Source organism: Schistocerca serialis, chromosome 8 (genome assembly GCF_023864345.2).
Source record: "Schistocerca serialis cubense isolate TAMUIC-IGC-003099 chromosome 8, iqSchSeri2.2, whole genome shotgun sequence".
Taxonomy (NCBI): domain Eukaryota; kingdom Metazoa; phylum Arthropoda; class Insecta; order Orthoptera; family Acrididae; genus Schistocerca; species Schistocerca serialis.
The window spans coordinates 410,454,742-410,467,971 of NC_064645.1; the positions used below are offsets into that span (position 1 = coordinate 410,454,742).

Here is a 13,230-nt window from a genome sequence, read left to right on the forward strand (position 1 = left end):
CGCTTTCCTTGGGCACCCCCAAGCAGTCTGACACCGCAGCGCCTTGTCCGGCGCCCACTCAGCAGCCGTCGACGCAGCGTCAGGAGACGCTGCCTCTCTTCGTGGGTCCCGACGCCCCGTCGCGTCCAGTACCAGAAGCTGCGCCCGTGGTCACAGGCGTGCACCCTGACCTCGGTTTTCAGTCGGTGTTTTCCGAGGCCCCGCGCAGCCAATGCTGGGGTGCGGACCGGGGATTGCCACCGACAACAGTCTCCGCCCCGGTCTCTTCTGCTACGCCTGCGGCCAGACCCCTCCCCCGCCGTCGACGCTCGCCACGTCATTATTCAACGACGGTGCGGCGATTTGGGGGGGAGGAGTGTTATATCCTAGCCAGTAATGCCACCCGAGCCCGCTGCCAAAAGGTTGGCAGCATCAAAGTCCGGACGCCGTCCGCATAAGCAGCGCCAGCGAGACAGGAAATCGCCGCAAGTCTGCGCGCGCCACCGCTGGCTTCTGGTTTCTTAAGCGCTGGAGTCGCGAGCGCTAGCAGTTCTGTATTCGCCGCTCAGTTGTATACTCGCCACCGAATTGTGTACTTGCTAGTCAGTTGTGTGTTCATCGCAGCAGAGTTGTTGTTTGTCGTCAGCCGACGCTGACCTAGCCGCTCCAACTCGAACTAGACAGATTTCTGTAGACACGGAGTTCACTACTGTGTTTCTGTATCTTCGTTAATAAAGATAAGTACCGACTTTTATTTATTCAGAGTGTTTGGGTTTTCATCTTTCTGTTCACTGTTCCAGCGGACCGGTCGGCCCGCTATTAAAAGTGTGGCGGTGACTTCGTAAGCCGTTTCTACAGCGAATTGTTTGTCGCTACGAACGCCGCCACAACACTATGGGACTTAACTTCTGAGGTCATCAGTCCCCTAGAACTTAGAACTACTTAAACATAACCAACCTAAGGACACCACACACATCCATGCCCGAGGCAGGATTCGAACCTGCGACCACAGCGGTCTCGCGGTTCCAGACTGTAGCACCTAGAGCCGCACGGTCACTCCGGCCGGCTCTTGCAGAGCACGTCGAGTTTCACGGGCAGTGTGTGGGCGAGCAGTACCTCGTTGGAACAACAAATTAGCTTCCTGCTGCAAGAACGGCAAAAGAACGGATCAAACAACATTCTTTACGTACCGAGCGCTGGTTAGTGCCCCCTCCAGAACACCAAGGGTGAACGAGGGTTGTAGCTTATCGCACTTGAGACCGTAAGGCCTCGGTCGGAGCTCGTGTGTCTTGGACGAATGCACTCTACGTGATAGTGCTCACTAGGTCTACATCATAAGTACAAACGACCACCACTCGCCGCAGGCAGAATCTATGTTCGTCGCTGAAGACCACGGCCCGCCAGTCTACATTCCAAGCGATCCTCTGACGGCACCGGCCGAGCCGTGCACGTCGGTGTTGTAGTGTGAGACGAATATGGGTTACAGGTAGTCGCACCCGCAGTCCCATTGCGAACAACTAATTCACAACAGTTCGTGTTGAGACGTCTGGGCTCATAACTCGTGTTATCTGTATGATCTGCCCTTACAATAAGACTACTGTGGGGGGCGTCTGCGATGCGTGGACGTCCAGAATCTGGTCTACCGGTGTGAGAATGTTCACGTGATCACTGATACCAGCATCGTTGTACAACTGACGCAGCACGACCAGCTTCTATGGCAGAATGAGATTTTCACTCAGCAGCGGAGTGTGCGCTGATATGAAACTTCCTGGCAGATTAAAACTGTGTGCCGGACAGAGATTCGAACTCGGGACCTTTGCCGTTCGCGGGCAAGTGCTCTGCTTCTGTAAAGTTTGGATGGTAGGAGACGAGGTACTGGCAGAGGTAAAGCTTTGAGGACGGGGCGTGAGTCGTGCTTGGGTAGCTCAGTTGGTAGAAGAGCAAGTTCCCGCGAAAGGCAATGGTCCCGAGTTCGAGTCTCGGTCCGGCACACAGTTTTAATCTGCCAGGAAGTTTCATATCAGCTCACACTCCGCTGCAGAGTGAAAATCTCGTTCTGGAAACATCCCACAGGCTGTGGATAAGCCATGTCTCCGTTATATCCTTTCTTTCAGGAGTGCTAGTTCTGCAAGGTACACAGGAGAGCTTCTGTAAAGTTTGGAAGGTAGGAGACGAGGTACTGGCAGAAGTAAAGCTTTGCGGACGGGGCGTGAGTCGTGCTTGGGTAGCTCAGTTGGTAGAGCACTTGCCCGCGAAAGGCAAAGGTCCCGAGTTCGAGACTCGGTCCGGCACACAGTTTTAATCTGCCAGGAAGTTTCAGCTTCTATGGCAGTTCTCCGAAAGGACTATCCGGCTGCTCGGAAGGCCACAATTTGACCCTTTCAAACTCTCTCAGTTGCCTGCAGGAAGCACGAATGCGTCTCCATGGCATGGTAGCCTGCTTCCTTCACATGTCTGCACCACCGGGAGCCTTCTGGCTGTGAGCATTCCCTATGAAAGGGTAAACACAGATAGCACTCCGGTAGCTGTGCCACTACGTTATCCGTAGGCGGGCGACACTGAAACCGCTATCGGTATATCTAATATCCCCTGCGTGGCATGTACGGATATCGGATCAAAATCAACGTCCTCTTTTCAGGTGTACTATTTTTTTTCCGGTAGTGTATATTGCATTTCGTTGACATATTATTGCTGTTAGTTATGGTAAGTGAACTTTAACAGTAATAATGAAACTCCTGGTGGTAGTACGTAGGTTCAATACGGTACAGTCAAATCCGTATTGTTAGTTTAGTAGATTTGTGTATATGAGATGACGAATATTTTTAGAACACAAGAAAAGGATTGTTGGAATTTATACGCTTGCAGCGGAGTTATTGAAGAAACACTCTTTAACATTTTTATAAGTTTAAAACTTTGTAATATTTGCTTTGCAGTTCCTAATCTTCAGACAATTTAAGGTATTTATCAATGATGTTACGCTAGTACGACGCCCATGAATAAACATTGTCTTCAGTTCTCACATAAAGCTGTGAGGACGGGGCGTGAGTCGTGTTTGGGTAGCTCAGATGGTAGATCACTTGCACGCGAAAGGCAAAGGTCCCGAGTTCGAGTCTCGGTCCGGCACACAGTTTTAATCTGCCAGGAAGTTTCATATCACCGCACACTACCGTGCAGAGTGAAAATCTCATTCTGGAATCATCCCCCAAGCTGTGGCTAAGCCATGTCTCCGCAATATCGTTTCTTTCAGGAGTGCTAGTTCTGCAAGGTACACAGGAGAGCTACTGTAAAGTTTGGAAGGTAGGAGACGAGGTACTGGCAGAAGTAAAGCTTTGCGGACGGGGCGTGAGTCGTGCTTGGGTAGCAAGGTTCGCGGGAGAGCTTCTGTAAAGTTTGGAAGGTAGGAGACGAGATACCGGCAGAAGTAAAGCTGTGAGGAGGGGGCGTGAGTCGTGCTTGGGTAGCTCAGTTGGTAGAGCACTTGCCGGCGAAAGGTAAAGGTCCCAAGTTCGAGTCTCGGTCCGGCACACAGTTTTAATCTGCCAGGAAGTTTCAATGATATACCTTCCTGTTGATATAATAATGTGTTCATTGTTTTACTTAGTTCTTCATGTTCGTATAATAATGTCTTCACTGTTTTACTTAATCCTATTACTTAGGTGATCGAGACAGTGGCAGGAAGGTTACCACACGTCAAGTTGATACATGAAATACAATACAGTATACATTTGTCCTGTGCAGTGTCTTTGGTTAAGATCCTGTCATCCTTGCCATTGTTTTTTATGACTGAAGATCACAGGTAACTTTAGTCTTGCCCCGTGCTTCGCCACAGTATTTACTGTGAGCTGTGTGTACTCCAGTATTATACACTGATGAAAAAAATTGCAACACCAAATAATAATTAATGTAGAGTAATAAAATTTTCGGGAGTACATTTGTCTAGATAATATATTTAAGTGATTAACATTGCAAGATCACAGATTAAAGTAAGCGCGACGTAAGCCTTTGCAAATGTGAAATGCTGGTACACTAATAACCGGTGTACCAGCCAGACTTTTGAATTCAAACATGTAATTGTGCATGCATTGTGTTGTACATGGCCGGCCGAAGTGGCCGTGCGGTTAAAGGCGCTGCAGTCTGGAACCTCAAGACCGCTACGGTCGCAGGTTCGAATCCTGCCTCGGGCATGGATGTTTGTGATGTCCTTAGGTTAGTTAGGTTTAACTAGTTCTAAGTTATAGGGGACTAATGATCTCAGCAGTTGAGTCCCATAGTGCTCAGAGCCATTTGAACCATTTTTTGTTGTACATGTGCTGGATGTCAGTTTGTGGGAGATAATGTCTCCTATGTGCACGAGTGGAGACAGATCTGGTGGTCGAACAGGCCAAGCCAACACGGCGACAACCTGAAGAGTATGTTGATTACAACAGCGGTATGTGGGCGAGCTTTATCCTGTTGGAAAACATCGTCTAGAATGCTGTTCATGAATGGCAGCACAACATATTGGATCACCAGACTGCCAGACTGACGTATAAATTGCAGTCAGGGTGAGCTGGATAACCACGAGATTGCTCTTGCTGTCATACGAAATCGCACCCCATACCAAAACTACAGATATACAGGGTGGTCCATTGATAGTGACCGGGCCAAATATCTCACGAAATAAGCATCAAACGAAAAAACTACAAAGAACGAAACTAGTCTAACTCGAAGGGGGAAACCAGATGGCGCTATGGTTGGCCGCTAGATGGCGCTGTCGTAGGTCAGACGGATATCAACTGCGTTTTTTAAAAAATAGGAACCCCCATTTTTTATTACATATTCGTGTAGTATGTGAAGAAATATGAATGTTTTAGTTGGACCACTTTTTTCGCTTTGTGATAGATGGCGCTGTAATACAGTCACAAACGTATAAGTACGTGGTATGACGTAACATTCCTCCAGTGCGGACGGTATTTGCTTCGTGATCCATTACCCGTGTTAAAATGGACCGTTTACCAATTGCGGAAAAGGTCGATATCGTGTTGATGTATGGCTATTGTGATCAAAATGCTCAACGGGCGTGTGCTACGAATGCTGCTCGGTATCCTGGACGACATCATCCAAGTGTCCGGACCGTTCGCCGATTAGTTACGTTAATTAAGGAAACAGGAAGTGTTTAGCCACATGTGAAACGTCAACCACGACCTGCAACAAATGATGATGCCTAAGTAAGTGTTTCAGCTGCTGTCGCGGCTAATCCGCGCATCAGTAGCAGACAAATTGCGCGAGAATCGGGAATCTCAAAAACGTCGGTGTTGAGAATGGTACATCAACATCGATTGCACCCGTACCATATTTCTATGCACCAGGAATTGCATGACGACGACTTTGAACGTCGTGTACAGTTCTGCCACTGGGCACAAGAGAAATTACGGGACGATGACACATTTTTTGCACGCGTTCTATTTAGCGACGAAGCGTCATTCACTAACAGCGGTAACGTAAACCGGCATAATATGCACTATTGGGCAACGGAAAATCCACGATGGCTGCGACAAGTGGAACATCAGCGACCTTGGCGGGTTAATGTATGGTGCGGCATTATGGGAGGAAGGATAATTGGCCCCCATTTTATCGATGGCAATCTAAATGGTGCAATGTATGCTGATTTCCTACGTAATGTTCTACCGATGTTACTACAAGACGTTTCACTGCATGACAGAATGGCGATGTACTTCCAACATGATGGATGTCCGGCACATAGCTCGCATGCAGTTGAAGCGGTATTGAATAGCGTATTTCATGACAGGTGGATTGGTCGTCGAAGCACCATACCATGGCCCGCACGTTCACCGGATCTGACGTCCCCGTATTTCTTTCTGTGGGGAAAGTTGAAGGATGTTTGCGATCGTGATCCACCGACAATGCCTGACAACATGCGTCAGCTCATTGTCAATGCATGTGCGAAAATTACGGAAAGCGAACTACTCGCTGTTGAGAGGAATGTCGTTACACGTATTGTCAAATGCATTGAGGTTGACGGACATCATTTTGAGCATTTATTGCATTAATGTGGTATTTACAGGTAATCACGCTGTAACAGCATGCGTTCTCAGAAATGATAAGTTCACAAAGGTACATGTATCACATTGGAACAACCGAAATAAAATGTTCAAACGTACCTACGTTCTTTATTTTAATTTAAAAAACCTACCTGTTAACACTGTTCGTCTAAAATTTTGAGCCATATGTTTATGACTATTACAGCGCCATCCATTACAAATCGAAAAAAGTGGTGCAACTAAAACATTCATATTTCTTTACGTACTACACGAATATGTAATAGAAAATGGGGGTTCCTATTTAAAAAAAAAACGCAGTTGATATCCGTTTGACCTATGGCAGCGCCATCTAGCGGGCCAGCCATAGCGCCATCTGGTTTCCCCCTTCAAGTTAGACAAGTTTCGTCTTTTTAGTTTTTTCGTTTGACGCTTATTTCGCGAGATAATTGACCCGGTCACGATCAATGGACTACCCTGTAGATCCAGCGTCTATCACGCAGACAGGTTGGTTGCTGGCTCCCAACTGGACTCCTTCTAATCAACACATGGCCATCACTGGCACCGAGACGGAACCAGCTGCCGTCAGAAAACAGAACTCATCTCCAACCTGCCCTGCCCTGCAATGAGCTCTCGCTTGACACAACTGAAGCCGCAAATGGTGACGTCCTTAAAGTAACAGATTTGTAACAGTTCTCTGTGTCAACGTGGTGCCAACTGCTGCTGAGATTGCTGGTACAGATGCAGTACAATGCGCCAGAGGCATACACCGAACACGGTGGTCTTCCCTCTCGGTTGTGCCACGTGGCCGTCCAGAGCCCAGTATTCTTGCGACAGCACATTCCCGTGACCACCGCTACCAACAATCACGCAGAGCGGCTACATTCCTGCCTGTTCATTCTGCAGTATCGCAAAACGAACATCCGTCTTTCCTTAGTCCTAATACACGACCTCGTTCAAATTCAGTGAAGAGTTGATTGTGGCAGCTTTGTCCCCGTAAAGGCTAACATCAACTCACCCGTCCAATGTCATAGGTAACTAACGCTCACGACCGTTACAGCGTGTATTTAAAACAGACCTGATCTGCATCCTCATATTGTTATCACTAGGGCCGCTCTTATGCGTCTGACCGAAATTTGAATAGACATCATCTTTCTGATGTAGAAACACGCCTGCCAATTTTCGTTTACATCGCACAACTCCTTCTTGGTGCTGCAATTTTTTTCCGTCAGCGTAGTTTATGTCATGATGCTTATTAACTGTTCATGCATTTGATTCATGATGTCAAATTATATATGTACTATAGCTTAAGAATTGTGATTATTTCAGTACGCCTGCTTTCATAATTACTGACTGTGGCTAATTTTTTGTTTTGTTTGTTGATATGTAGATACCTGAGGATCTTCTGTTTCTTACCGAAACTGTTTGTTTAATGAAAAGACCACGATTTTCCAAAATTAATTAATGACCAGAGCCAAATTCCTAGCCGATGTTGTTGGCAAGTGTCGAATGACACATTCTCCTTACTGCTGAGACTTGAAAGAATAGGAATAGTATCGGCCAAACATTTTAAAACATAGACATTTATTTGCCTGAGAATATATATACTTACAAGCATATCGAACAATATTTAGAAGGTAGCTTATAGCAATTTTTTTACCTCATCCTTTAATGACACCGCCTATTCCTGGTTTGTCTGGTTCAAATGGCTCTGAGCACTATGGGACTCAACTGCTGAGGTCATTAGTCCCCTAGAACTTAGAACTAGTTAAACCTAACTAACCTAAGAACATCACAAACATCCATGCCCGAGGCAGGATTCGAACCTGCGACCGTAGCGGTCTTGCGGTTCCAGACTGCAGCACCTTTAACCGCACGGCCACTTCGGCCGGCTGGTTTGTCTGGTATTCTATGTAATCTCATGTCAGAAATCCGATTCTTGTAGTTAGTGTTTCTGACTCTGGATTACAAGGTGCTAAGTTCGAATCCTGGTCGGGTTGCGTGTTTTCCCCGCCTGGAAGTGGCTGTGACTGTTTTCATCATCATCATCATCGACGCGTGAGTTGCCGAAGTGAAGTAAAATGAAAGGACTTGCATCAAGCGGCAGAACTCTGTAAAAGGTGACCCCCCCCTGTCAAATACACCTCTGTGCGCAGACACACATTTGTAGTCACGTAACAGTAAAGGCCGTTTTCTCATCTTCACGTGCACAATGATATAGTGATTTTCAGTGGTACAAATTTCTTATTCAACAGAAGGTTCGATTATGTTGTGTTGGCATAAAGGGAGGTAATAGCTAATTATTGTTATTCACTAACAATGGTCACACACATGGATCTAAGGATGCCATAATAACTGAATCAGATGTCGAAGGCCTGTAATTTGATACAATACGGATGGTTTTCCATTTTGAATGGCACTGTTGTCCATTTATTTAAATTCAATTTAGCGTATGTGTGAATCCTTAGGTTAGACGCTAAAGTAAAGCAAAGTACGAGTACCTGTGGTTCAGGTTCTTTGTTGGTACGGAGCTATTATATTCAGAGATGGTTTTCCATTTTGAATGGCACTGTTGTCCATTTATTTGGATTCAATTTAGCGTATGTGTGAATCCTTAGGTTAGACGCTAAAGTAAAGCAAAGTACGAATACCTGTGGTTCAGGTTCTTTGTTGGTACGGAGCTATTATATTCAGAGATGGTTTTCCATTTTGAATGGCACTGTTGTCCATTTATTTAGATTCAATTTAGCGTATGTGTGAATCCTTAGGTTAGACGCTAAAGTAAAGCGAAGTACGAATACCTGTGGTTCAGGTTCTTTGTTGGTACGGAGCTATTATATTCAGAGCACAAAGACACACAAAAACGTCACCTGCGTCTCCAGTATGTCCGGATGTGTCTCAAGTAATTCCTGGATCTCTTTCGGGAAAATGTTTTCGCAGTCTCGAATAATGCGATCTCTTAGGTGTCCAACGAGCTTCCCGTAGCCATCTTCCCTCATAATGAACAGGTCCCTGCGTAAAACAGAATATCTCTTTATTCGTATGCAAACAGTATGGAACACATTCATTAATCCATTCCTTCAGAGTGCTTCACAAATCCTTCACACTGCAGGGCTGTGGAAAGACTCTAAGTACACACAAAAAAGTGAAACTGCTTTGAAAGCTGCATTATTAAACTATAAACAATTATTATTAAAGTTTAATTTAACGTAGGTCAATTATCATGCAGTCAACTACAATATCATCAAGTAAATCAAACAACTACTGTTTATCCTATTTGTACCTTACTGTTTACATGATTACATGGATGACTGTCGTTTAACAATAGTTATCTGTATGACGTAAAAATCAAATCCTGTCTAAAATGAGTACTGTTACTTATCATTCTTCTAAGAGAAATCAAGACAATCAGATAATTTGTACAAGGATTGGATGAATTATCTTTTGAATTTATGGTGATATTCAGTTTCAAGCTTTGTGACAGATGAGAGGTTGCTCTCTCAATCTTAGACCAAGAGGTACAATTTCAATAGATTCTTTTGATTTCATATTGATCAACTGGCATCACGTAACAATTTCAGCTCCTCTGATTATCATATTCTTTTCTTTCTTTCTGGTACTTCTTCATCTACCTAAATGGAGGCAAATACGACACCTAATCGCGAAGCTTGTTTCAACATCACATTTCACACTTTGAATATTTCTCACTAATTTGCGTCCAAGACCATTTTGCTTGCTACGAATCCCTGTTGCAGTAGGGAAATGCATTCTGAGGTAATAAAGCTAAGGTATATAAAATATTTATTCAGCAAAGGCGAACAGTTAGAATACTGAGTAAAGGTGGATAACCAAACACCTTGGAGGGGTCTCTTCCAGACTTGTGCTTTACCGACACGTTTGGTATTCTCTTCATAACAGCTACAATGAGCAAAGGATTTTCTGATCATTTCTTTGTTAAGCGATCAGATGATGGTTTTAATTGCTCTTCGAGAACAGTTTTGGCCATTCTTAACTTACTATGGAATCATTTTCTGGTGAGCAAAAGCATTAAATATGAACGTAATCTCCAAACAACAAAAAATGACCATAAGACTAATAGCGAGAAACGGTAATCGGTGTCATCGTAAAGATCTGTTCAAAACACTGGGAATTTTAGCAACACCATGTGAGTACATTTAGCAGTCAGTAACGCACATCAAATATAACACTGATAACTACTGTACAGACAGCTCCGTCTGTGACCATGTGCTCAATTTATATTTAGCAAGTAACTATACGCATAAAATCCATAGCAGTATTTTCCGTTAAAGAACAAAAAACGTACAATGAACTGCAGAAGGAATTTAAAAAGCTAAAACAAACATATTTTTTTAAAAAAGACAGTTGAAAAGTACCTGTGAAGCAATACATTCTAAACGGTGCAGGATTATTTAGATAACAGAGTGGGGATATTGTAAAAGAACTCTAAAACAAGTAAATAATAATGAAGTATAACGGTCATTTTATAAAACATTTTCACACTAAAATATTTTCTTTCTCCTGGAAAACCTCACAATCAAGCTCTTCTCTCTGAGCTCAGCTTCACACCTATTATGGAAACATCTTGACTCCAGTTTTTGGGTAAGCAAACGGAAAGTTGAAGGTCATCGTTCTGGTACTGATGTCGACTTTTAGTGTATGCAGAGAATGGTGTTGAGAAACGAATGAGCAGCGTCGTAGAATTAGCTTACTGCATTATGAAATATTGTGTATATATTGCGTGTAGTGTGTGTGGGATAACTGATCTTGTGAAATGAATGAATAGTGTGGTTCTAGCTTTCTACATTAGGAAATAAATTCTTTGGAAGAGGTTTCGACAAAAGAGTATTGTACACTATAGATAAATCAATTGAGATTGCTCTGTTTCAAAGAGACTGGCTTCGTATTGGGGGATGGGGGGAGGAGGGTTGGAGTGCCTAACCTACATCCAGCCATTACGATTTGCGTTTTCAGTAATTTCCCGAAAACACTTCACGCAAATGCCGATGGTTCGAACCATAAGCCCACGCAGATTCCTTACCCCCATCCTTGTCAAACTAGAACTGTCAATCCCTAAATGTCTAAACATCTGAATTATGTATTTTGTTCTTAAACTGCAATACCGCGAAATGTCCAGTACTCTCGTAAAAATGGTCCTCGGATGAATAAAACTGGTGCTAAGATGGGCGGTGTTGTCGTGTGGTATTCAACAGGTTCATAAAACGTTTGATCCCGATTTCTCGAAGACACTTGAGAAGCGCAGTTTACCAGAGCAGCATTTTCCTTCCTTTCTGCAAATCAATTATCGCTCGCAAACACTATATCTACAGTTAATCGATTGTTTATAGGCCATTTTCCGGCTGTTTGCTCAACACAGCACAAATGTTTTGCCAATAGAAGTTGATTCTCATGTAAAATAGCAAACACCCTCTGCTACAACATAAATTGCTTGAAATTATCCATCTCTGTTCATATCAATTTCCTTACTAATGTTTGCTTTATCAGCTTCCTTCGCGTAATTAAAGTTTCCACATGTAGTTTCCCTTTTAGAAATTATCCCCAGCGATATCTAAATTGGCTGGAAATCAGAATCACACTTATTCACAGTGATGTAATAGGTTTTGTGATGGGTAGCTACCAAGAACTAACTTCCAGGACCCGATATGAGAGCACTGCTCAACTTACTTTTCGACAAGAGCACTGCTCAACTTATTTTTCGACACTTTCTTTAAAACAAGAGCTCTGAAGCAACTGATAATCAAGAATCGATGTACGACATCAATACACCATGACAGAGTATTTTTTTAACATAAAGATGATACTTTACGAATATTAATAAATTCTGACATCAATATAAATGTATCGAAAATTTACGAAATACTTTGTTTTGGTAAAATTCGAGTCCAGAGTTGTAACTAGAATGGTGGATTTGAGAATCTGCTGACTGGAATTCGAGAAATACCGGGAGACATGTAGATATGAACGTGAATGTTGTGTTGTCACGCTTCCACTGCAAGCTAGCCTGGCCTCTAGCCATGCAGGTTGGGCGGGACAGCCTAATTTTCAGGCCGAGCGAGTATGTTTGCAATTCGAATGGTGTCGTACAAAAGTCGCCAGCATAATGGCAGGCACGGGAACAAAAAGCGAACAGTTTCATATCACTGCGCTAACCAGGATATAAACCAGGTTCTGTGGCGTGCTGGGCCGTTGCAGCTCTAGTTTACCACAGCTCACCTGCTGTGAAGCACAGACCGGTACGCCTAAGGAGCAGCCACGCTCGCTGCTGATGAGTTCAACACAGAATCAGCAGCCCAACGATAACGTAAGACATCACCATTAACAGTGCCTACACTGGGAAGAAAATACAGGGTGAGTCAAAAATAATTTTACAGATTTTGGAACGATATAAAATTTTTTTGAGATAACTTACAGAATCGATATATGTGTATTTATTAGGTAACAATCTTAAGTTCCATTCACCTAGTGCATCAGTATCCGCCACCAGGAGAGCCAGTGCAGCGCACAGTTAAAGTAGCTACATTCACTAATGTGGATCACCCTCGCTCTCCGGATTTGACACCGTAGGATTTCTTTCCCTGGGGCTAAATTAAAGATCGTGTGTAAGTTCCTCCCCTACCAAACAATTTAGCCAACCTGAAAAATCGAACCTAAGCTGCAACTGCACAAGCAATGCCCACTTTCCTGCAACGAGTGTGGGAAGAAACTGATAACCTATGGGATGTTTACTGCATCGTAGATGGTAGTTACATGGAACCAAAATGACACTTGATACTTTTTTGTGAAACTTGACATTGTTTCCCACAAAGTAACACATCCACCTATTGTTAAAGTTATCTCAATAAATTTCTATATCACTCCAAAATTGTGAAGTCCGTTTTGACTCACCCTGCAACAGTGTTCACCAATTTGGGCTTAGTTCCTAAATTGATATGGGACTGTTTATGCAAAGGTCGCAGGAGTGTTGAATATTTATGTTATGGAATATATCAGTGCAGGGCACAGATGTTTGTAGTTGATTTCTGTAGCTGTACTTATTGTGTCTGGGTGCCTGACACTGTTGGTGCTAGGGCCTGTTCAGACAGGCATATCACCGGTATCTCATGCGCTGTTGTCAACGTACAGTAGTCACAGTAGCCACATTGACTAGTGCCTAAGTGAAGTTATAACAATGAAA

At 43.7% G+C, this 13,230-nt stretch overlaps 1 protein-coding gene across 2 annotated transcripts in view; it reads right to left on the reverse strand.

The window, feature by feature from the left end:
- LOC126416259 (medium-chain acyl-CoA ligase ACSF2, mitochondrial-like) overlaps positions 1-13,230 on the reverse strand; it is a 254,749-nt gene that overhangs the window by 7,821 nt on the left and 233,698 nt on the right. Inside the window, exon 11 of one of the 2 annotated variants that reach the window (XM_050083889.1) lies at positions 8,888-9,029. The exons of the other annotated variant lie outside the window; for it this stretch is intronic. Within the exon in view, the coding sequence (XP_049939846.1) occupies positions 8,888-9,029 (142 nt within the window). The remainder of the gene's footprint in view (positions 1-8,887; positions 9,030-13,230) is intronic. 2 annotated transcript variants of the gene reach the window in all.